This window comes from Schistocerca piceifrons, chromosome 2 (genome assembly GCF_021461385.2).
Source record: "Schistocerca piceifrons isolate TAMUIC-IGC-003096 chromosome 2, iqSchPice1.1, whole genome shotgun sequence".
Lineage (NCBI taxonomy): Eukaryota > Metazoa > Arthropoda > Insecta > Orthoptera > Acrididae > Schistocerca > Schistocerca piceifrons.
Window position 1 is genome coordinate 577391451 of NC_060139.1, and position 25119 is coordinate 577416569.

A 25119-nucleotide genomic window follows, 5' to 3' on the forward strand; every position below is an offset into this window, starting at 1 on the left:
CAGCCTCTCTCCATATGTTTTCAAGTTTTTTTCTCATGACTGTCTAGTGGTTTCCTCTAAAACAGCTTATCATTATATTTCCAATAAATTATTTCATTGATTTTTACTGTCAAATGTTATTTAAATTTGGAAGATTTGTTAAGTATATATTGGTAATAAATCACAAAGAATTCATTATAAATAAAAATTGATTCTAGAGAAAGTTGATGGTAAATATATGCTAAAGCTGGTGAAAGACAAAAGAGGTAGAGAAAAACCAGTCTTTTGGAAAATGTACAGATTATTATTAGAGAGAGAAATTTATTGAATAAATGTTGTACAATTTCCTAATGTATGTATTCTGTTGCCCTCCCATATACATGCAATATATTGATAATGTGATACCTATGAATGTTATTGGTGTGCATGTACAGTACTGAGGGCAATTACTACAGAATGTATCCACTTTCGAAAGCAGCTTTAGTCCCTATGTGAGTACACCATATGTATTACAAATGTAGGAAATAACTGAGAGTAAAAATATTTTCTGTGACAATTACAAGGACAGACTTAATTGATTATGTTAACTGGGCACGTGCAGAAAAGCGTAAATCCGTCCATTGGTCAACAGTGCCCAGTACTTGGAGGTTTTCTGTAATACATGTGGTGGAGAAACCATAATGCACTTAGGTTGTACTCTATTGCCAGTTTGTGTTATCGGATGATATGAGAAATAATAAGAATAACTGGAGTACAACTCGGTGGTTATAATTAAAGTGCAGATACTCAGAGAGGTCCAGAGTGGGCTTTAATTATCATAAGGCAACGAAACTTGGTAGATATTCTAATGCATTAATGCGGAACCAATTTATGTTGGGAAAAAAAATTAGTTCCATTTTTGAGCACCAGATGCATATCCGGTGCTGTGAATGCAAGAAAGATGTATAGAAATGTTCCCATACACAATGGATTAGGAATGGGATGTGGGCAGAAAAGGTCATACAAGTGTGAAAGCCATAATGTTGATTTTATTATTAATTGTCACTTACACAATTTGTTCAGTATGAGTACTGGAGACATCTGACGCGATGCTGTACAATGCCAGATTGGCACCTGGTGGCCAAAATTGGAACTACTTTTTTTCCCGCATTAATTGGTTCTGCATTAGGATGTTTGTCAAGTTTCACTGCCATACAGTAATTACAGCTCACACTGAACATCCATCAGTAGCTGCACTTAATTATAATCACCTGGTCTATGTGGATATGAACGTTTTGTTGTTAATTTATGGGTGAATACACATGTAAAACAGTAAAAGAAACAAATCATTTGTAGGTTCATACTTTTTTTCTAAATTTCAAGGCATTATCCATCTGCAGAAACTGGATCAACTCCTGTGAGCGCCTCACATCTCTCTTCTGGGCCAATTACTCTCCACATCCTTGGCACGGCAAGCCTTATCTGCCAACTCATGTTATGAATCTTGCATCCCGACTGGAGGAGGTAACAAATGAAAATAAATTTGCTAGTAGTTTAAAGTTTGCTATTTTAAAGAATTTGATTGATGATATATATGTATGTATGTGTGTGTTGAAAAATTGCCGATTGTGTCATGGAAAACTGGTCTTCACCTACAGTATCCAGAAACTTTGTATAACTTTAACACCAGCCTGTACTGAAACATGAGAGAAAATCTAGCAGAAGAAAGGCAAATATCAGTGACACTTACTGGTTAATAGTGAAAGAGTGTGTGTATGAGTTACCAATCTGTTTGTGCACATTTGTAAGGAATGTTGTCTGCCGTTGAAGAAGTACTCTTTACTGGAATAATAGTCCCTTATTCTGTAACACAATTGCAGGGTGTTTTCTTTATGATGATACAAACTTTCGGAGGTGGTGTAGAAGGACAAATGTATTAATTTGAGATAGGGAACTCTAATCAAGAAGTAGCTAAGTTAAAAGTTATAAACAAAAATGAGAAAACCTCGTACTTATATTTGATATGCTGACTGTGTTAAAGATCCAAGTAGACACATATAAATAAAATAACTAATTTAACTGTGGAGTTTCTGCAAGGTGCCATTTTCACCAAATATGTTGAAAGTGGTGCCCCAGTTTCAGTACAAGCATGAAACAGTTGCACAAAGTACTGTCGTACCGATTTGCTCTACGCTAATATTGTTTGAGAAACATCACAGGCAATGAGAGTTCTCACCAGGAAGTTCTCTTCTGTCGACACAGGTGTCTCATACATACTTCAAGGGAACAAGCTGGTCACAAAAGAGGACTTCATCTTCTTATCCACCTTTTTGGAAAATTATGACACATATGTTCATAAGAAAGATGTCCAATGTGCACTGTTAACAATATATACCTGCATGGAGATCAAGAGGAATTCTTTCAGCAATTTGGGAAGGGGGGGGGGGGGGGGGTAAATATATCTCAGGAAAACTGATGGGAAAAAGTAAGGGTGTGGTAGGGGAAGCTGATACGGCCTGTTGATTATGGCTGTGTTCTACTAATTGTGACTATGTTTGCCCATGATATCACTGGAAATGTGTGATTATGTTTAACTGTGTCAACAGCTCATACATGACTATTGCAACAATTGATAGGATTACATTCCTAATGAAGCAGACTTCATATGAGTAAAGCACATATACAAAAATTTTAGGATTGAGCATTCGGCACTGCAGCGTCCACATGTTCAACACTTCCTGCCAATAGTAGACGTACAGCTGCTATTCCAAAATTACATTCGTCACAGTACTCTGTACAATACCCAATTCATATGCAACTGTGCAACTGACTGAGTGTTGATTGAAGACTGCTCAGGTGTGTGTGAGAAGGCATTGCTTGTTCCAGGTAAGGAGTCTGGACAGTTTGTTGTCCTCCCCGGTCATTACGTTATGGTACCCTCTTTTCCTTAACCACCTAACGAGTCATAGAAACACAGTTTGCAATTGATTTCATCTACATAGGTAGCTGGCCGATACGATCAGTAAGCTTCCCTTTGATTTGATTTTTGCCACACAAAAATCATGGTTGCTGTTTTGATACGTGGTGTAATGACATTTCACTAGGAATGATCAACTACACTACACATGTCTTACAATCACAGACTGCATTTCTACAAATTTTTACATGAAGGCACACATCTCACCATATGCATTGCATTAGTACAGTTTCCTGTTCTCACCTTTCATGATTTTTGCCTACACTTTTAGCTACCTACATTATAAATAAATGTATAACATTATCAAACAACAATACCATTACTTCATCACCCAATACAACTGCAACTGGAACAAATCAACTGCATCCTTCTCCAGGGCTTTGATTACTTATCATCATGCCTTGAAGTGAAGGTCATCCTATCCAAGATCCTTCCTACCCTTCCCGAAGTAAAGCTCCACCACCCACCCAACCTCCAAAACATCCTAGTTCATGTATATGGAATTCTCAGTTCCAATCCCTTGCTGCAGGAATCATATCTCTATGGAAGGCCCAGGAGAAAGACCTGCCCAATCCACCCACCCAGCACTTCCTGTCACAGTGCTGTCACAGGCCTATCGTATCCCATCAGAAGTTGGGCCACCTGTGAAAGCAGACATGTCATATACCAGCTCTGCTGCAATCATTGCACAGCTTTTATTATTGATGTGACTACCAACCAGCTGCCTACCAAGATGAAAGGCCATCACTAAACTGAGACTAAGAGCAAATTAGACGACCGTGTGGCAAAACATGCAGCTGAATGTAACATGCTTGATTTCAATGATTGTTTCACTACCTGAGCTATTCGGATCCTCCCCTCCACCACCAGTTGCCTGAAATTTGCACATAGAAGCTATCCTTACAACACATTTTCCATTCCTGAAATTAACCTGGCCTCAGCTTACACTGATATACTGTCCCCACACCCTCCACCCAATAGTTTCCACCCATTCTGTCCTATCACCTCCTCCCTCTTTTCATCCCCTCACCCTCTTTGTGTGCTATCCTCTGCCAATGAAACCAAATGTGTTTCTGCTTCCCTGAGCCTTTCCATTTTTACTCCCCATTTCCCCCCTCCCTGCCCCACAACCTTCCAATGCTACGCTTGTTGGCAGCCTAGTCCCTGCATGCCCAGCCAGACAGCACTCTTTCATCATGCAAACATCCTGTATATTGTATTGAAAATAAAACAGTGGCAGCTGCAAAAAAGTTATTTTTATTTAAACATAACACATTTTGCTGCAGTCAGGCATCATCAGATTATATAAAACTCTCAAATGAAGTGCATTGCACCAGCTACCAAAGCTCTATGACAACCACAAATGAGGTCTGTTCAAAAAATTCGAGAACATTGTCCACAAAATTTTTTCTATGCTTACCTTTTGCTTATTGTACATGGTCTCCTCACAATTGATTCACCACTCCCAATGCCATTTTCACTTCTGGAAGCAGTCTTGGTACACCTTTTGCTGGATCGTGTGATGTGACATCTACGAATATTCATTTATGCCGTCTATTGTTGCAAGTCTTGGTCCTTTCAAGCTGGTTTTCAGCTTTGGGAATAAAAAAAAAATGTCCACAGTGCAATGGTCATGTACGAACAGGGGTGAATGTGTGTCCTTCAAAGTAAAAGAAAACTGTCTGCATGGCTTTGACATTTGACCTAACCTGATGAGCTTTTTTAGGTCTTGGAGAGTCTTTCATGACCCATTGTTAAGATTGAACCTCCAACCCACATCTCATCACGATTTATGATGCTCTTAAGAAACATCTTGTTCTCATTTTGTTGTGACTCGCCGATCTTTCAAAGTGCCGCCGTGCAGTTACATGCATCCTCTATATGCGGCGCTGTCTGCCAGCAATGCAGCAGCTGTGCCACCTAAGCGGCCAGCCAGCCAGCGGCCGCTAGACTTGGACTCAGTGCTGATTTGAATGTTACCGTGTACACATGTCTCACTTTGTCTACTTGCTCTCTGACTTGCATGTGTTGTGTCGTTTTTGAAATATATGTGTTCAACTTGACGTTATAACACATTTATACAATTCAAAAGCTCATCACAGATGATTGTGAGGCAAAGGTCTTTCTGGTCTTGAGCTGTGAACCATGGGATGAACTTGGTGGCAACACAATGCATTCCAAGATGCTGTGTCAGGTTTTCATGATATGATTCAACTGAAATGTTAATTCTTCTGTAACCTTTAGCATGGTCAGATTTCAACTGGCATACATAATTTTGTTGATGTTTCTGACATGAGCACCGTTGGTGGACGTCAAAGAGCATCCTGAATGATGGTCATCTTTAACTCCCACCTGGCCATTTTGAAACTGTGTGAACCATTTGTAACAGCGAGTATAGCTTAAGCGCTCATCGCCATAGGCTTTCCACATCATTTAGTGTGTCTCTGTAAAAGTTTTCTTGAGTTAATGCAAAATTTAATACAGACATGTTGCTCGTATGTCATCTCGAAATTCGCAAACTGTGCGACACAATGTTCTACTCAGTACGGCACTGGACAATAACTAACTGACAAACAACAATGGAACTTCCATCAGTTACACATTAAACAAAGGCATCTGGATGGATGCCAACCACATTTTGCTTCAATACACCATTGGTGCGAAATTATTTTTTGAATAGACCTCATACACATAGAGCTTTGACAGTCAGCACAGTGAGCTTAAGGTGACAGTTTTACATAATCTAATGATGACTATCCGTGGCAAAATGAGTCATATTTAAATAAAAATAACTTGGCAACTGGAATTATTTTATTTTCGATGTAACCATGGAAACTGGGTTTTGCATCACTCAGTCAGCTGTGGAGTGGAGTGAATATTATCCTGTATATTATGCTTAATAGATAATTGGCTCTGTTTGGTGTACTGTGCTAGTTTTATGTAATGTCAATTTTCTTATCATAAAGTATCTCATAACTCATCTCTTAAATTTTGTTAAAATCTTAGTATTGTTTGTATGTTGGTATCTACCTCTGCAGATACATTTAATTTTTTGATTATAGTGTTATCACAAATCACAAAGCTGTGGTTTAATAATCATATGTATCTGAGAATACATGTTCATGCTTTCTTCTTGTCATTTAGATCCTACATATCAGAAAGCTGCACCGGCAGTTAAGTCGTCTTTTGTCAGCAGAGGAGCTTCAAGAACTTCTTCCTGGTGGTCCATTCAATATCTTCTGTGAGCTGAATGTGTTACAGTGCAATCCTTACACTGATCCTTTGTGGCAGACTGCTGTTGCACAGTATCATCGTATTTTAAAACCAGTTGGAGAACGTGTTGCTGGAAAGCTGCGTAACCAAATTAGTAGAGCTGGTAACAATGTCTTAGAGGTAAATTTTGTTCCTGTAATAAAAAGTAATTCCATGTAGAAACCATATTAAATGTGGACTATAATGTTACAGCTGGACAATGTTGTGGTTCTGGGTAGGCTGGCAAAAATACAAATAAGTAGCAACTGGAACAGAACTAATGATTCTTCATTGACAGCCAAAGAGGAAGTGGAGACTGACAAACGTATAAAATAGTGACTGATTAGAAAAGAAACACTTAAATCACTTAGAACTGAACATAAAAAGATAACCAAGAAAATTTTACCTAGAGTATTGCTGCAAAAAACCATATGCCCTTGTATTTTTGTGCCCTCCAATATTTTCACGACATTCCATTATCTCCTACAGTTTTCCATTGGCCATTTCCTTCTATCAAGTGTCCTTCTCTTAAAAATATAAGTGCTAGAGACTCAAATTTTATTTGTGTATCTATCAGTCTTAAGTCTGTTCATGTTTGAGCAGTTAGTGTGTAGTGGGGCTACATATACTGTTTACTTGGCTTAATTGTTGTAGGATTTATCTCCACATTGATCATTAATTGGTTCTTTTTGTACAGCTTTTGCAAGAATTTGTACGCTGTCGAGAGCTTATTCAGCAACCTGATGTATCTCATATTCTTACACCAGAAAGAGAGGCTTTTCTTGCTGCATTAAAAGAATACATTGCTGCAACGAGTGCAGATTTTTCTTCTAGAAACCACAGTGGATATGAAAGAATTGGGGAGGCATTGGATATGCCATCTATTGTTGCCAACATATGCTGGCTTCGACACATGGAAAACAAGGTCAGAGTAATATTAGAAATGAAGACAGATTGAATATTGGCACAGAGCTGCTGGATATTTATTTGTTAATAGACATTCATATTTTCCGTTCAGTGATTTTTCAATATGTAGAATTAATGTTCGAGTGTCTACACTGTTACAAAACAACATTTAATACATTTCTATGCTTAGCATGGCAAATATGAATTTTCACCTATAAATTAAAAGTTAATAAATGCAATCCTTATATTAGAGATTCAGTATGCAGCAGAAGGCAATAGGTGGATTAAGTTAAATTTACACTAAATAATAGATACTGCTCACTGTCTTCAAAATTAACTTAACCAACAGTGCACATTTTAAAACACTTGTTTCTTATCAGAATTGTAGCAGCCTGTTATGTGAACTGTAGCAACTAATTCTCAGGGTCACATAAGAGATACATACTCACATTACTAGTTTTCCAAACTCAGCTATCTATAAAATACCAACATCTGATATTTACTGCAAAATCTTAACTTGAACAACAAAATATGTAACCAGAATTAATTTTGCCTGAGACTTTTAGTCACAATGATAGTTGGAAAATTGATCTAATAATATTTTTACGTGATCACGAGGCTAATTCTTGCTGTCGCAACAACAGAGTTTGATGTCATGAGCAAGTTAACACAGGAAGAGTTACTTATAAGTTTAAGATGTGCTGAGCCTACTTGTTCAATGAATTGTCTTTTAGTTTAATTTAGTGTATGTTGATAAATGTCTATTTTTTGCCATCAGAAAGCCATCTGTGTCTTTTTGAAATTGAAGACTATGAAGCTTTGTGATATTAAGACTTAAACTGTTTTTTGTAGTCCAGTTGTATGCAAGTTCAGCTATCATTTGAGCTGTGTCTGTTGTAGTTGAGTTTGGGCTGATGTTTAGTATCTGTGTCTCACCAGAAATTATCAATATCTTTTAACAGTCCTTTAAAGCCTTTGGAAGGTGATTTATGTACACTAGGAAAGTGGTGAGCTTGACCCTGAGTATTGTGATCCTCTAAATTTAATGTCCCATCATTAAGAGTTTAATATTAATCCTATGGATGAGTTAGTTAATACAGCCCTCTAGTTTTTGTTATGAATGTCCATCCACACAAGAAGGATGACATTCATAACAAAATATTTTACTTTTCCCATGTAGAGTGCTATGGTCCACACAACTGAAAGCTTGTAAAGGTAATGGAATATTTTTTTAGGATAAATGTCAATCATCATTTGCAAATAAATTTTATTATGCTTTACCAGTTTCAACAAATTATTTGCAGATGATGGTTGAAATTTACCCTGAAAAAATAATACTACAATACCAGAGAAAGAAAGTTGCTACTCACCATATAGCGGAGATGCTGAGTGGCGATAGGCACAACAAAAAGATTCACACAATTATAGCTTTTGACCATTAAGTCCTTCATCAGCAGTAGACACACATACACACATGCGCGCGCACACACACACACTCATGCAAACGCAACTTGCACACACGTCTGCAGTCTCAGAGAACTGAGTGTGGTTTCAGTGTGAGTGAGTGTGTGTGCACGTGTGTGTATGTGAGTCTACTGCTGACACTGACCAAAAGCTATAATTGTGTGAATCTTTTGTTGTGCCTATCGCCACTCAACATCTCCGCTATATGGTGAGTAGCAACTTTCCTTCTCTGGTTCTCTGGTATTGTTACATTCCACCCTGGATTTTACATTTTTTGAAAAATAATACTACAGTTATTGAAAATTATGCTCATGAATAAAATAGTAATAGAATGTGTCAACAGAATAGTTTCTATTGTTTGGGTCTGTCAGGGCTCCTCTTATGAGATCATATATCACTCTCTGTCCATGAGAATTCAGTACAAAATCCAAACTAAGAGATGCTTAACTAGTTACGCTGTAAAAATATAAATCAGTATTCTATATTAAACTGATTCATATTTTAAAGTTATTTACTTTTCTTCAGTTTTATAGATTGCAGTTGCTACTGTATGTTTAAGTCTGGCAAGAAATATCCTTTGTTAGTGAGTGATTACAAAGATGGCTCAAGGATCTCCTATCAGAGCAGCACATTTATAGACATAATGCATTTGGTAAACTCTTAAGTGTTTTGAAAATATAATATATTTGGATGGATGAAAGTTTAACTCTCAAGTGTTTTGAAAATGTAATATAATTGGATGGATGAAAGTTTACTCACCAAGCAACAGCAGTAGGGAAAAAAACATAAAAATTATGGAAATGGGGAGAGTTACTGAAAAGTCACCCAGAACCCTGGTCAGGGAGTCTTACAAGATCGGATGAGAAGGATAAGGGTTTTGTGTTTCAATCTTATGTTCATTGACAATGTAAACAGTGTCTACTGAAATAAATCTAATGCATTTTTATTTGGATGATTCTTAGTAGGTGCAGTGTTTGCTATCACTCTGACAAAGTAATAATTGAAAGTCTGGCCCCAGCAGCCAGAGACAATGGTCACATGTGAGTTGTGTTAGTATGTGTGTTTTCTAATTTGGAAGAACATGGCTAATATGTTTGACAGCCTTTTTGTTGTGCCTATCTATGACTCACCATCTGCGCTATATTATGAGCAGCAATCTATCCTTTTCATAATATTATTAATAACTGAAATTAAACAATGGAAACTCCAGATATGAATATCAATAATGTAGGAAAAATATTACGAAAATATTTACTTTTCATAATATTGTTACATTCCATCCTGGATTTTCCATTGTTTAATAATGTAGGAAAAGACAGATTGCTACTTACCATAAAGAAGACATTTTAAGTTGCAGACAGGCACAGTTAAAAGACACTTACACAGAGCTTTTGGCCACAGCCTTCATCTACAGAAGAGAAATGCACACCATTTATTCACACAAGCAAGCACACCTCAGGCACACACGATCACCAACTCTGGAAGCTCAGGCCAGATAAAGAATTTCAATAATGAAATTTTCACTCGGCAGCAGCGTATGCGCTGATATGAATCTTCATGGAAGATTAACACTGTTTGTCAGACTGAGCCTCACTCAGGACCTTAGCCTTTTGAAGTGAAGTGTCTATCAGCTGAGCTACCCAGGCATGACATACAACTCCTGCTCACAACTTTGCTTCTGCCAGGGCCTCATCTCCTACCTTCCGAACTTCAGAAAAGCTCTCCTGAGAAAACTGTAAGACAAACACTCCAGGAAGAAAGGATGTTGTGGAGATAGGACATTGTGGAGATAGGGCTTACCCAAAGCCTGGGGGAGTTTCCAGAATGAAATTTTCACTCTGGTATGGAATGTGCACTGATATGAAACTTCATGGCAGATTTAAACTGTGTGCACTAATCACAACTCACGATTCCATCTTTTCAACTTCCACTAGTGTCTCGTCTCCTACCTCCGAAACAGTACAATCTGCCAGGAAGTTTATATTGGTGCTCTCACCACTGCAGAGTGAACATTTCATTCTGGAAACATCCCACAGGCTGTGGCTAAGCCATTTCTTCACACTATCCTTTCTTCCAGGAGTGTTTGTATTGCAAGTTTTGCAGGAGGGCTTCTGTGAAGTTTGGAAAATAGGAGTCGAGGTACTGGCAGAATTAAAGTTATAATGTTGGGTCATGAGTCATGTTTGAGTAGGTCAGTCGGTAGAGCACTTGCCCATGAAAGTCAAATATCCCGACTTTGAGTTGTGGTCTGGTACACAGTTTTAATCTGCAAGGAAGTTTCAAAGGATTCAGTGTTTACCAAGGGTCTTGGCTAGAAATAGCTCAGTATAAGTTTAGTGCACCCAGGGGCCAAACTATTTACTAATCAACACTGTCAGTCCTTTGACGCCATAAGCTTTGGACACCCTTTTGTGACCATTATGAAATGTGATGTGGAATGTTGTGAATCTCAAAGAATGGAGATCTTTGCTTAACTAACTGGATCCTGAATTGTAAGGCTGGAATTGATGACAATGTCAAGATACATTGTGAATATCTTGTAGTGGAAAATTTACACAAAACCCGTAATTTTATTCTCCAAGTAGGATCCAGCAGAGTTATTATCTGTGTAGATCCTGTGGAAATGCAAAAAAGAAAGGCCCATCTTAGGATTGCAGAGAGAAGGTGTATTAGGAAAATAGTCAGTGTGAATTGGAAGAGGATTAGTGCCTTCAACATGAGTTCCAACTTGCCATTCCACATTATAACTTGTTTCATCTCGTAGCTTTCTTTGGTTCAGAGCAAAATTCAGCTGAGAAAATAAAAGAACAGGTGAAAGAAGAGTTTCATAACCTTCTGAACAGCATGGCGGCAAGCTGGTATGACATGGGCATACAAAAACTGTTACAGTGTCTACAAAAATTCATCGACAGAAATGGTGATAATGTCAAAAAATAACTAAATGTTCAAGCTGTAAACTGATATAAACCATTGTAGAAATAAACAGGTCTATGTACATATAAAAAAATAGGAGACCTTACTTTTGGGATTACCCTCGTACAATATGAACAGCAAGGGGCCCAACACACTTCCCTAGGGCACACCTGAAGTTACTTCTACATCTGACAATGACTCTCCATCCAAGATAACATGATGTGTCCTTGCTACCAAAAAGTCCTCAATCCAGTTACAATTTTCACTTGATTCCCTATATGATTGTACTTTTGACAATAAGTGTAGGTGCAATACTAAGTGCTTTTCCGAAATCAATAAACACTGCATATACCTGGTTGCCTTGATCCAAAGCATTCAATATGGGAGAAACGTGCAACTTGGGTGAGAAAAGTGAGCATTCAGCTTCATCTGATCTATGTTTTGGAAAACCATTGCTGGTTAGCATTGAGGAGGTCTTTCTGTCCAAGATACCTCATGAAGTTTGAGCTAAGAATAAGATTCTACAATGAATCAGTGTAAAGGATATTGGACAGTAGTTTTGTGGATCACTTCTACTACCCTTCTTGTAGATGGGATGACCTGTGCCTTTTCCCAGGAACTGGGCACAATTTTTTCTTCGAGGGATCTACAATAGATTGTAGTAAGAAGAGAGGCTAACTCAGCCACAAATTCAGTATTGAATCTGACAGGGATTCATCAGGACCTGGAGCTTTGTTCAGTTTTAACAATTTCAGCTGTTTCTCAGCACCACTGACACTAATACTTATTTCATTCAGTAATATGAGGATTAAAGTGGGGCAATTCTCCTGGATTTACCTTTGTAAAGGAACATTTGGAAACAGAGTTAAGCATTTCAGTTTTTGGTTTGCTACCTTCAATTTCAGTTCCTATCTCATTCATTAGGGACTGAACACTAACTTTGGTGCCGCAACAGCCTTTGCATACAACCAGCTTTTCTTTAGATTTTGTGACATGTCATTTGACAATATTCTGCCATGGTAGTCATTGAAGACACCACTCTTTGCTCTCTTCACAGCCAAATGTGTTTCATTCGGTATCTCTCTATCTACAGTCCTACACATTGTTTCACACCTATTCTGCAGTAATCTCTGTTTCTGTAGAAGTTTCTTCACAGTGTCTGTATACCATGAAGGTTCTCTCCCATTATGAACTGTTCTACTGGCTACATATCTACCCAGTGTGTGGTCAACTATTCTATTAGACTACACCCAGAGTTCCTCTACATGCTCCTGACCTGCCTGAATGTTTCAGGTTCCTCATTGAGATATGATATAATTGATTTTTCATGTAGTTTACTCAACATATATATCTCTCTGCTGTCCCTTGTATTTTGGTTACCATTGTTGCCACAACTGCATCATGGTCACTGATACCAGTTTCAATGTGGACATCCTCAAAGGGGCCAGATCTTTTGTTGCCATTAGATCTAATATATCTCCATCATGAGAGCATTCATAAATATCTATTCTGGGTAGTTTTCAGTGAAGGCATTTAGTAAAGTTTCACAGGATGTCTTATCACACCCACCACTAAAAAAATTGTAATTTTCCTAATTAACTGTTGGATGATTAAAGTCTCCACTGATCATTAAAATATGGTTGGGTAACTTACATACAAAATGAAATGAGGTTTTCTCTGAAGTTTTCTGTTACATCAGGAGATGAGTCTGATGGGTGATAGATGTATTGAATTATCGTTTTATGCCCACCTCTGATACTAAGTCTTGCCCAGACGATCTCACATGTAGCTTCAATTTCTATCTCTGTGGATTTGAATCTTTCGTCTACTGTGACAAATACACCACCTCCATTTCACATTTGTCAGTCCTTTGGATATACGCTTAAATTTTCCCTGAAAATCTCACTGCTGTCCATTCCAGGTTTCAATCATCTTTCTGTATCTGGTATTATGTGAGCTTCACTGCTTTTCAAGTGCACTTCAATCTCTGGCACTTTGTAGGGAATGCTTCCGTAATTTACCATTAGAATTTTAATGCCGTCACCCGTGGGAAGCATTTCTTTCAATCTTATATTAATACTTCTGGATTTCCTACTGTTATTGTTGTCTGGATTGGTTGGGGAGTTGCCTAATCTAAAAAACCATTGTGTGCATCCCACACACAGTCATCTACCTGAGTAGCAGCCTTTGATTTGTAGTGCACATCTGACCTATTTAGGGGGACCCTACAGTTCTCAACCTTATGTCATAAGTCCAGAAAGTTGCAATCTACCTTGTTACAGAACCTTCGAAGTCTCTGGTTCGGTCTTTGTACTCAACTCAGAACCAAAGAGCCACAGTCAGTTTTGGGGAAAATGCTGCAAATCGTGAGCTTTGTTGAAACTCCATGTGCAAGGCTGATCTAAACCTCTCTGAGTCACTGGAATGACCAAAGAATGACCTTGGAGCCCATATCACAGGCATCATTTGTTGCAACTTTGGCCACAATCTGCAGTTGGTTGCACCCTGTTCCCTGAATGGCTGCTAGAATAGCCTCTTCAACATGATGGGTGAGGCCCCCAAGCATACACACTGAGGGCACCTTGTGTCCTTTCTGTCTCTTGTTGCCATTTCCCTGAGGGGTAGAATCTATTGCCATACCTATGAACTGCCAATGATTAATAGACCCCTACTCTTTTGCATTTGCTTCCTCCTGACACCGTACAAAACATGTTTCCTCAAAACAGGTGAAGTGAGTCCCACTGGCTCAGTTCCAGTTTCAGTGAAAGACAGCACCTCAAACTTGTTGGTTAGTGGGATCAGTACAATATCTTGAGTCCTCCCTGGCCCCCATCCACCCTGTACAGGGTGCCTAGATCTATGATTGACATACCACTCACAGTCAAGTGTAGGGGTAGTGACAGATTCTGTTCTTTCTACAGAGGAGACAGGATTCACAGGAGAGGATAGTACTAGAGGTACCTCTGGGACCTGTATCACAGGTGCAACGATTTGCAGCCGCAGCCAGGCAGTAGTCAGGGTGATTTCCAGCTGTTTTCAAATGTCAACCAACTCATCCTGTGTTGAGAACAGCATTCATAGCGGGGTAGCATTTTGGCTGGTGTAGTGTATTACAAGGCAGTGAAAAATAACTTTAAATTAAAATTGCAGATTACCTTTTAATCTATTGCACTAAAAAGTTGCTAATTCCCTATAAGAATTGAAGCAGATACATAAAACGAGATTTATATTAAGGCAAGACAAAAACCTGTGTTTTTTCCTAAAACATTTTGATGTTAATTACAATTGTTGCCAAACTCGAAAGCAGAGTTAATTTATGATAAATGCAGATAATATATAGGAATACTCCTCTTTAAGGGAAAACTAGATGTAACACAGTTTGTTAGTTAGAAAATGTGCTACAGTAACTGAACTACAAACACCGGTTTGTTACAAATTGTTACAGATTGCTCATAGATTATGCAAAGGACAATGGTAACTTCCAAAAATTCTCAAAAATGCATGTTTATTTGTATTGATATATGAATACTCTCGGTGAACTGTGAACCACAAATGCTGATTTGCTATGAATTAAATTTCTTATCCAAAACACTCGTACAGCTAACTTAAGAAAACATAGTTTTTTAAGTGCCGGAAAATTCTGAAACTAACCTATAGCTCATGTAAGTGTACAACAAAATTGGAGAAAAATAGTTTTGAATGAGGACAGGCCTACTATCCTCAAAAATTTTAAAAGAGCACAGTTTAGTTTAAACCTGCAATTGATGATAACAGTACTAGTTAATCACAGCACTCGCGAATGTTCAAAATTTCACAATGTATCATAATACGAATGGATATTGATACCATCAATGAGAGATTACACAGAAGAAGTGATGTCAACAGTAAAATATGTGAATTTAGAACTTTAAACAAACACAAGATTTTGTACAAATGGTCCCACACAAGGGAAAATTTGTAAGTCGGTTTTTATGTATAAATAAATGTGCATATTGCATGGATTTTTCACTTAGCTGACTCTGTGCACACTTCCACACAGGCATGCTGAAGAAGAACACTGCAGCATAAGTTTATCTCAGTGAAAATCGCTAAAATGTGCAGCACCAACAAAGCATGTCTTCTCCCTGTTGCAGCTAACAGTGTTGATGAAATTAATGACATTCTGCAATGATGTTCGATGTCATTGTAAGTTGATGTCAAATATAAATTCAGATTTGCCCCAGGAAGTGTATTGGGAGCCTTGCTGCTCATGACACATATTGATGGATTTAATCATGGAGACAAAACTACAATGGTACTAGTCCCCATCCCCACCCCCTGTGTTGCCCACTCCAAAGTTGAATTTATTGAGTTGTATCTGTCTCTGTCATTCTGGAAAGGCAACAAGTACCTTTAAAGAGTAAAAGTTCCTTTACTTGATCTCCATTAGCCACAATTTCTTCAGGGATTAGCAACCCAAATATTTTGTGCCTTTTGCCCTCCAGTACTTAATATTTTAAGATTAAATGTTGTGTGGTTTCATCCCTCAAACAACATATTCTTTCTCTATACACATCATGAGCATGTGTTTCCTGAAGTTCTGTGGCCAGTCATTAGACCTACCATGAGTACAATCTGCCTCCTGTTCAAGCTCAGGGTTGCAGAGCTTCCCCTAAAACATGGTTTCACTGTCTATTTTTGGGTTTCAGTCCCACATTCTATGTGCTATCTTCTGATCCAGCTATATAGTTTAAATTTTATCTTCACCATGGTGATGGTTAAGACATGTTCCGGTCCATCGGATAGAGTCATGTCCTAGCAAGTCTATCATCTAGTTCATTACCACTAATTCCTGAGTGACCAGGGATCCACAGTACCTTTACACTAGTGCTTTTCCCTAGCCTCAAAGGGATTTCATGGCATTCTGCAATGACGTTGGATGTCATTATAGGGGCTGATAGAGATTTCAGAGCTGCTTGGCTGCGTGATTGAATGTAGATGCTATGTGCCTTGTAACATGTACATAGATTCTCCTCTGGGTGTGTTTCCTATTGTTATGTAAAAAGGTTTATTGAAGCAACTGGAAGCTATGGTATAGTCAGCCAACATTTCCCAAAACTTTTCTATGTTTACCTCATTCATAATATTAGCATGGGACTGTGCACATCCTAAAGATTTCTAATTTTTTCAGTGTTTTACCTGTATGTTCCATGCTGCAGCCTCCATTGTAATCCAAAGATGTAGTGGGGATATGTCCAGCATGCTCCCCAACAGTGCAGTGGCAATGCTTCCAATTCCATTCATTATGGCTAGGCAGCACTTCCTCATGCTCAATAACAGCCACCTTCTGTTCTGCTTTATTCCACAGTACTGAAGCCCTGTAAAGTATCATAGGTTGTATTACAGAGGTGTAAATCCAGTGAATGTTCTTGGGACTAAGACCGAGTTTTTTCCACATGTCCTAGCATACATAAAAGCACCTGTGCCTTTGAACATATATTCTATATGTGACCGATCCATATTAGTTTTGCATCCATGGTAACTCGTAGGTAGGCCTACTGCACAACAGGTGGTAGAATTTTGTCAGAGAGCTTAAGCTTCCAGTACGTGTCTGGGAGATGCTTTCTTGTGTGTTGTAGTACAACAGTTTTCTAGGACTAACCCTTAGATCCTGCTTCCTACACCAATTTTGCACAGTGTTCAGAGTGCATTGCACCAGTGTTCTAATGGTACTTGCAGACCTGTGTTCCCACAGTACTTGCAGATTTGCTAAGTATTGCTATGATTAAATCATCTGCATATTCTTGACAAAAATAGTATCTAGTATTTAGCTGCATAATGAGCTCATTTACCACTAGTCTTCGCAGTAGTGGTACAAGACTCCATCTCATGGGCATCTTATAGTGGTGTTGATCACCCACAATCTTCACATCTTTCATAGTGGTTTTTAACTTTTGTGTGCTCAGCATAGTCTTAACTCAACTACATGAAGTGGTCTTGATGCCATGCACTCCTGCAGCTTTAACCATGGATTTGAAGGTCATGTTGTTAAAAGTGCCCTCAATGTCCAGAAAGATTAGAGCATGATTTCAAGATAGGGTAGTGCTTTTTCCACCTTCTCAACAAGTTGGTGATGTACTGTTTTGCATTATTTGTTTGGTTGATATGTGTGTTGGTTTTCATGTTGAGGAACCTCAGTTAACCTTCTTTTCCTAATGTGTACTTTAACCAGTTTTTCTGATGTCTTTAAAAGAAATGAGAACAGACTGATTGATCTCATTTAGAAGCAATGAGGACAGACTGATTGAGCTCATATCCTTAGCCTTGGTATGCTCAGTTTTTCCTGACCTCAGAGTGAAAGCAATCTTCACTGTCCTACAAGCGTTAGGAATTACTCCAGCAGCTAATCTCACCCCAGTCTGCATAGGAGTGTGCTTGTTACAGTGGAGCTGAAAGATGCCATCTAGGCACAGTGATTTGGACTATTGAAACATTTCCCCCGACTACTGTTTTTTCTTGAACTCTAGATTGGCAGATTCCTAGTTCTCCTGTTGGTAACTTGCAAATCAGTACCTCACAGGGGCTGAATATTGATCTGGATCCTCTGCCTGAGTGCATTTGAGATGAATGATTTTTGAGGAACACTTCCAGCATCTCATGTGCTGACCTAGTATACGCACCATTCTCCATTCTTGGTGTAACTCTTGAATTTGTTGGTAACTTAGTGTTAATTTTGTGAAATATACCTTCAACCTCATCACAGAATAACTTCCAGGATGACTGTTTTGCTTGCTTAACAACAACATTATATTTAGATAGGTCTTCTCTATATTTTGCTCACTGTCCTTTCCGTCTTGTAAAGTTAAACAGTCTTACCTGCTTTCTTTGCAATTCCTGTTTGTTATGCCTTCAAGATATAGTCCTATTTGTGTAATTCTTGGTAATTTGATGTTTTTCTAAGTACGAGCTTATAATGGTTGCTGTTACTTCATTTGCCATTTCCCCTAAGTGTACTGCATTTTTTATAGGAGTTTTAACATCAGATAGATGTATACTTAGATCTTTGCTGTACGAATCTTTGTGTGTCTTTCAAGGATTTCTTTGGACTGTAATGTGTTGAGCATTCATTTACACCTTAAATGTAATACATATACATGTGGTCAGATAAGGATAGTCTCATTACCACATGCCATTGTTTGACATAACTAGCCATTATGACTACACCAAAAATTTTATCAGTTACCCATTCCCTGATGCTGTTCCAAAAGGTAGATTCCTTAACCCCTATTCATGATCTCCAGGCTGCACTCTAGTAAGTACTCAAATAGGTACTCACCTCTGCTGCTGATACAACTGCTTCCCTGCACTACATTGTAGGCATAGGCATCAACACAAACCAGCAGTTGTTCAGTCGGCTGAAAGAAGCCACCTACCAGTCTCTTCGCTTCCTGGGATGGAGGAACACTGTCCTTCTAAGGCAATATGCTGAAGCCAGTACTGTTTCCCCCATGTTCACTTCCTTATGGTGTCTCTTGCTGGCATTCAGTAGCCCCAGGAAGAGAAGTTTGCCATCAGTATAAATGAAATTTGGTTTTTAAAGGAAATGATGTTCTGGGAGTTTTTTGATTCCTTGCATAAATCAACTTCCCTCCAGTTTCCTTGAGGCCTTTATGCCCTCTATGTAATGTTTTGTATCAGGGAAACATCCACGTACAGTCTTCCCAGAAGATGGCGAAAGGCAGCAATTGCCCCTTACTGTGCAGTGGGTTTATCAGCAACACTTTCAGTTGCCAACTTGCTGCTGTTGTCACCTTTGATGCCTTTAATCACCCTGACAGTTAACTATGGAGAACCCTAAACATAGATCTTACTTTTTCTTTGCTTCAGGGATGTCTCTCCACTTTCACCACAAGACGTTTGCTTTCAGTTCCAGCTTCATAGTTAATGATTCTAAAGTACTCCGTCGAGACTTTCTGGCTCTGTCAACCTTGGATGTTTCATCACCTCCTGACCAAATGCCCTTTTTTGACCACTTTCGTTCTAATGTATGATTGCTGTCTGAGTTATCAGTCGTTTTAGTGAACGATGCCTGGGCTGCCAACTACGTTTTACTTTTTATCCTTTGTAGCAATATGGTGATGGAATCTCCGGTATCCCTACTGCACATTTTGTTAACCTTTCTCCAAGAGGAAGCCCTTTTCTCAGCTCTCTTTCCTTCCATTGATTGGGCTAAACATTAGTCATTTTAACTCCTTTTTCGTATTAGTATTCTAAGGTTCTGATATGGGCGCATATAACCTTAGGTGTTTTTGCATCCTAAAACAAAACAAGCAAACAAACAAACAAACAAACAAACAAACACAGTACCAAGATTGCTGTTTTAGCAGTATGGAACAGTTCAACTGCTGTCTTGACCAGCAGCTTTGCCTCATTCTGTGGATTTATCTTGGGCTTCATCTCCTTCAGCCAATCTACTGTCCCCATCCCCTCACAGACTAAGATGAGAGCACCCTTGTCCACATAGACCCTTCTGAATTTGGGGCCTTCATTTGTGTCCACATTATCTTTTTCAAACAGGGCTATCTGGACACTCTCCCCTTGCTGTGAGATGATGTTAACAAGGTGGAAATCTTGTTGGGTAATTGCCATCCTAAAATCAAGACTGCAGTACTGTAGGCCTGACTCCCTGTTTCCTGCCTCATTTTTCTGGGTGTATTTATCCTGTGAATGTGGAGTAACAGATTCGTCCCTCATTCTCTTGCTCCCTGTCTTGGAAGTAGATGGTGCCTGTTTCCCGTTTCACTTTGAGACAATCTTTTCTTGGGGGTGTTGGGTTCAATACCTTTTAGGTCCATCCATTTGTTCTTAGTAAGCCTTTTTTCCTCATTTTTCTGAATATTGATCTGGTCCAGCTTCTCAGTAACATTTTCCAGTGCTGGAACTGTCCCCTTCCCTGCAGAAAAAGCTTCCATCAGATCACTATCTGATGTCTGGGTGTTTGAGGTATCTTGAATGTCAAGTTTCTCATTTTTTTTTTTTTTTTTTTTTTTTAACTGTTTTCTCCATTTGGTCCAAGGGCCATAGGAGTATTGGTACACACCAGCAGAGACCCACACTGGTGTACAGCAAATTAATCAGGAGGTCACCTGGTATCGTTGAGGCTCCATTCATTACACATCATGCCCTGTGGCATATATCCACAACACGGAATGCGTCACACTTTGGGTTGGGCAAATGCTTCTGTTTTATCCCACTTTTTCCATCTGTTAATATTTTTGTGTGAATGGCATGTCCCAAGAGGGAGTACTTAACCCTCAACTCTGAAAGGATCTTCTTTGCATGGGGTCACAGTCCACAGACAAAAGCAGAAGCACTCTTGAGGGGATGACTCATATTAATGATCTGACAAACAAAATTAATTCCCAGGCTTCAATCCAATCATCTGTAGTGAAATATCAACTGATACAATGGGAATTATCATCAGTTATGCTCCTTTTAGTGATTTGAAGAGTATTATATATATGTAATATGAAAGTAACTTGTAAAACAAAATTACCTTTCGGAGAACTATGCTATAGTCAGGTTACTTCATGAGACAAAACCAAATGAAACACTCTTGGTGTAATACGGGATGTTCTTGCTCGGATCATTGCTTTTTGTGATTTATGTAGATGCTTTATCTAACCTGATGCCATGCAATGCCATATGCAGATGACACCACCTTTGTTGCAGTTAATAGGGCTGTGGACACACTGAAGCAGAAAAGTGCAGAACAACTGAGTATATCCATTATATGGTTCAGAGCAAATGAATTACAAATTAAGCACTCTGAAACTGTAAAAATTCTTTTCAACCTATGAAGCAATGATGACTGTAATGCCTCAGTTAAGCCTCTTGGCATTCTTCTTGATCCAAAGTTAACTTGGGAAACTCACACAAACTATGTATGCAAAAAGTTAACCCAAGTCACCTGTCTGCTAACTAAACTTAGAACTTATGTGATGAACAGGTTACTGTAAAAATAATCAGTTTTTGACAATATAATGTAACTGGATACAAAAAAGTCTACTCACTATGTGGCTGCAGAACATGCACATAAAAGAAGGTTATACTTATGCAAGTTTTTGGAGCCAGTGGCTCCTTCTCTTGACAGAAGGGTGGAAGGGGAAGGAAGAGGGGTGAAGGAAAAGGAGTGGAAAGGTAGAGGAAAAGGGTTAGATTTTGGAAAAGTCATTCAGAACTGCAGGTCAGGGGAGACTTACCGAATGGGATGAGAAGGAAAGACTGATTGTTGCAGACTGCACCAGACAAGATTTGAGAACCTCAGAGCTGAAAGGGGGGGGGGGGGGGGCATGTAACAAAAATGTAAACATTTATTTAATAAATCGTTATAGTCATATTTATTAAGGTACAGATCTAAAATTTTGCGTGTGCAAAGCAAAAGAGCTGTATTTTAATAGAAAAATATAATAAAATATGCAGGATTAATATTTTGCCAGTGTTTTTTTTTTTTTAATAAAAAGCCATAACTCAAATTCTAATCATGCATTTAATCTGAAAATTATAAGACCACTGAAGAACAGTTATTAATTTATGGTACAGATTGTATCATTAACAGAGTTTTTAATTTTACACATCCAAAATGAACTGTCTTTTCTACATATAATCATCTAAAAATCAGAATTAAATGCAGGATCTCGTATTTTTTAGTTCCAGTGAGACACGAACGCATGGAAAACAGTTCCTGAAAATTTCATAACATTAGTGCATATACTTTTAGGGAAAAGGCTTCTAATAATGTAAACAATGTAAAACAGAGAAAATGAGGTTTAAAGATTTTCTTCTCATACTTCTACATGTAATAAGCTTACCTCAATTTTAAAATCCTCCATACTGATTCTCCTCATCCTACAGATTTCTCTTCTTTCCTCTTTGAATCTGCCTGGCCTGTGTTTGCAGGTAAGACTGATCTGTTAGCTTTCTTGACCCTGCTCTTGTCGACGGTGTAAAATGCTTTTGTTGTAAACACACCAGAAACTATACCAACTCTCTTCATCACTTCAGTTCTGCCATTATTTCTGTTATTGTAACAAAAAACTGCATCATAGACACTTAATTTGAGAGCTTCAAGTACACAGAATATCCTTTTTGAGGATCTAATCCAAATTAATTATTGAGGCTTTCATTTGCATTTTGTGTCTTTCTGTGAAGAAACTTCCTCAATAAATCAGGGTTTGCAAGAAACCTGAATGTGGGCTGAATTGCATTCATAACAGGTTCTGGAATGAGTGTTTATGTGAATACGTCTCATTTCTCTTGTTGAACTTACACCAATCATCTTTTGGACACAGATTGTGCATTGGTGTTTGGTCAGTGGATAGTTTGTGGAAAAAAATTGCCCACATAGCACGCCTCATTGCCTCTAAATTATATGTGTTTTTCCTAATGGCTTTCACATAAAATAACTAGAGAATCAATTTATTTCAGAGTAAGACTACTTTTTTCTCCTAGTGGTTTTCCATCCTCAAGTACGTCACCTTTCTTCACTTTCAGCAAGCGACGAAGCCTACCACCAAGCCTCTTTTGGATGTGGCCAACACATTCCAACTTTTCTATTGTTGTGTTGTACGGATCTTTATCTTTTACAGCTTTGAATGAAGAGGAGATATTTAATTTATCTAACACCATACTGGTCCTCAGATCTGGAGAACATCCTCACAACTGCAGCAGCCTCCATGCCCCCACTTGAGCCACAATAATTTTTAGAGCATGCTACTGCATGCTTTTCTTGCCACAGTTTCTCACCGTCTTCATTGTTGGACATTCTCATTGTTGCACACTGGTGGCAGTATTTACACATTTCTTCATCTAAAACTTTACCTGAGTCAACACCAATAGCAGATGCAACTCCATACTCAATAAATTACCTCCTTCCCTGCCCTGTCCAAGGCATCTCAGAGCATATGCTAACCTAAAATTCCTTTCATAGGTACCAGTGTCAGTTTTCTTGGAGGAGGAAAATGAAAGTTCATAGCCACACGAATTACGAATTAATTTAAAATCGCAAGCTATTCCCACCCTTCTTTCTTCAACAACAATCATTCATTCCTTATTTTTACAGTTGACATATGAACATGAAACCTTATAGCCTGGTAGAGAAGTTGTAAGTCAATAAGTCTGAATTCAGTGGAATTCATATTAGCATCATTCACGCACCTGTACAATTCACCTATCCCAACTTTCAAAACTGAAGCTGAGAGCTTATGTTCTTCATTTCGCGCTGCCTCCTCTTTTTTGATGGTAAACCGATTTCCATGATCCACCGTTTTCTAAACACAGTTTTTCCAACACCCATTATGCATAAATCTTGACTTCCATGGAAAGGTTTGTGTATTCGACCTTCCACCTACTAATACGTGTTGGTATTGTCAAAACGTAAATAAACCACATGCAAGAAAGTTTTCAGGCAAAGATATAGATGCCAGTCAGAGATATAGATGTCAGCCACAGATATCGATAGAAAATAGCCTTCACACTGAAAAAATTCCACTGAAGCAAACAGTTTCCCAAATGTCGGAAGAGGTGGGAGTGGCTGCCAGTGCATAGTTAACCATTTTAACAATTTAAAGGCATTTCTAAAGCTGCTGTCACGATAAACTTCAGACACAACATAGATTAAACTGTGTAGATCAAGAAAATAATAATTTTGAAAAATTTATTCTTTTGGACCAAAATCCATTTCATCCCCCCTTAAAGGTGGAAGACAGGGTAATATGCAAGACAGAGATTACTGCTAAAACAGCGTTCATGAGTTAATAAGAGTGTAAAGCTAAGTGCATTGTACATAGAAGAGGTGTCTACTTTTTGCGGTCTTCCTCCTACTTCTTTTATGTACAATGCACATAGCTTTTCACTCCTAAATCCCTCCTGTCCTTTTACTTCACCCCTCTTCCTTCCCCTTCGCCCATTCTGCTGGAAGAAGGAGCCAGTGGCTCCAAAGGCTTTCATAAGTATAACCTTCTTTTATGATCATGATCTGTCACTGCTTGTTGAGGACAGGCTACTGCTGAATTCCTATTACGCCCTTTTTCACAGTCACCTCACAGCCATTAGCTGCATTGCTGGAGTAAGAAAACATGTATCATACAGAGAATACTTTAAAGAATTCAAAATGCTGATATTTGCATCATTGTTAAGTCTCAGTTGTTTGGTGCATATTGAGGAAAACTAAGACAGCCATCAACTACAAGAGTCTATACATAACTATGCTACGCATCAAATGCCGATGCTGGACGCCCCTTGATTACTATACTTAAAAAAGCTCCAAAAAAGTTACATGTGCAGAGGGACACAATTATTTAATATGTTACCACCAACAGCACACAGTGCATCACTGAATGTCTTCAGAAATATTACAAAAAGCTAGACTGAAAAAAAAGCCTTCTGTATGATAGAAGAACTTAAAATATGCAGTGAAAATGATCAATGTACTAAAACCTCTGCATGATGTGACCACTGTACTACATCAGCTCTTCTGAAACTATTATGATATCATACTGGTGTGCTGTATTTTCGTAATGCATTGTGAAAATGTTTTTCTCAATATGTGTATTATGTCACACATACTGTTTCTTCTTTCGTCATTCTGTGTGAAGCATTTATATTTAACG

The 25119-nt window shown here is 38.4% G+C and overlaps 1 protein-coding gene across 1 annotated transcript in view; it reads left to right on the forward strand.

The window, feature by feature from the left end:
- The window catches only part of LOC124777773 (cytoplasmic dynein 2 heavy chain 1), an 829086-nt gene that overhangs the window by 113664 nt on the left and 690303 nt on the right, over nucleotides 1–25119 (forward strand). The window contains exons 6-8 of the mRNA XM_047253283.1: nucleotides 1342–1482; nucleotides 6080–6328; nucleotides 6885–7112. Of these exons, the coding sequence (XP_047109239.1) occupies nucleotides 1342–1482; nucleotides 6080–6328; nucleotides 6885–7112 (618 nt within the window). The remainder of the gene's footprint in view (nucleotides 1–1341; nucleotides 1483–6079; nucleotides 6329–6884; nucleotides 7113–25119) is intronic.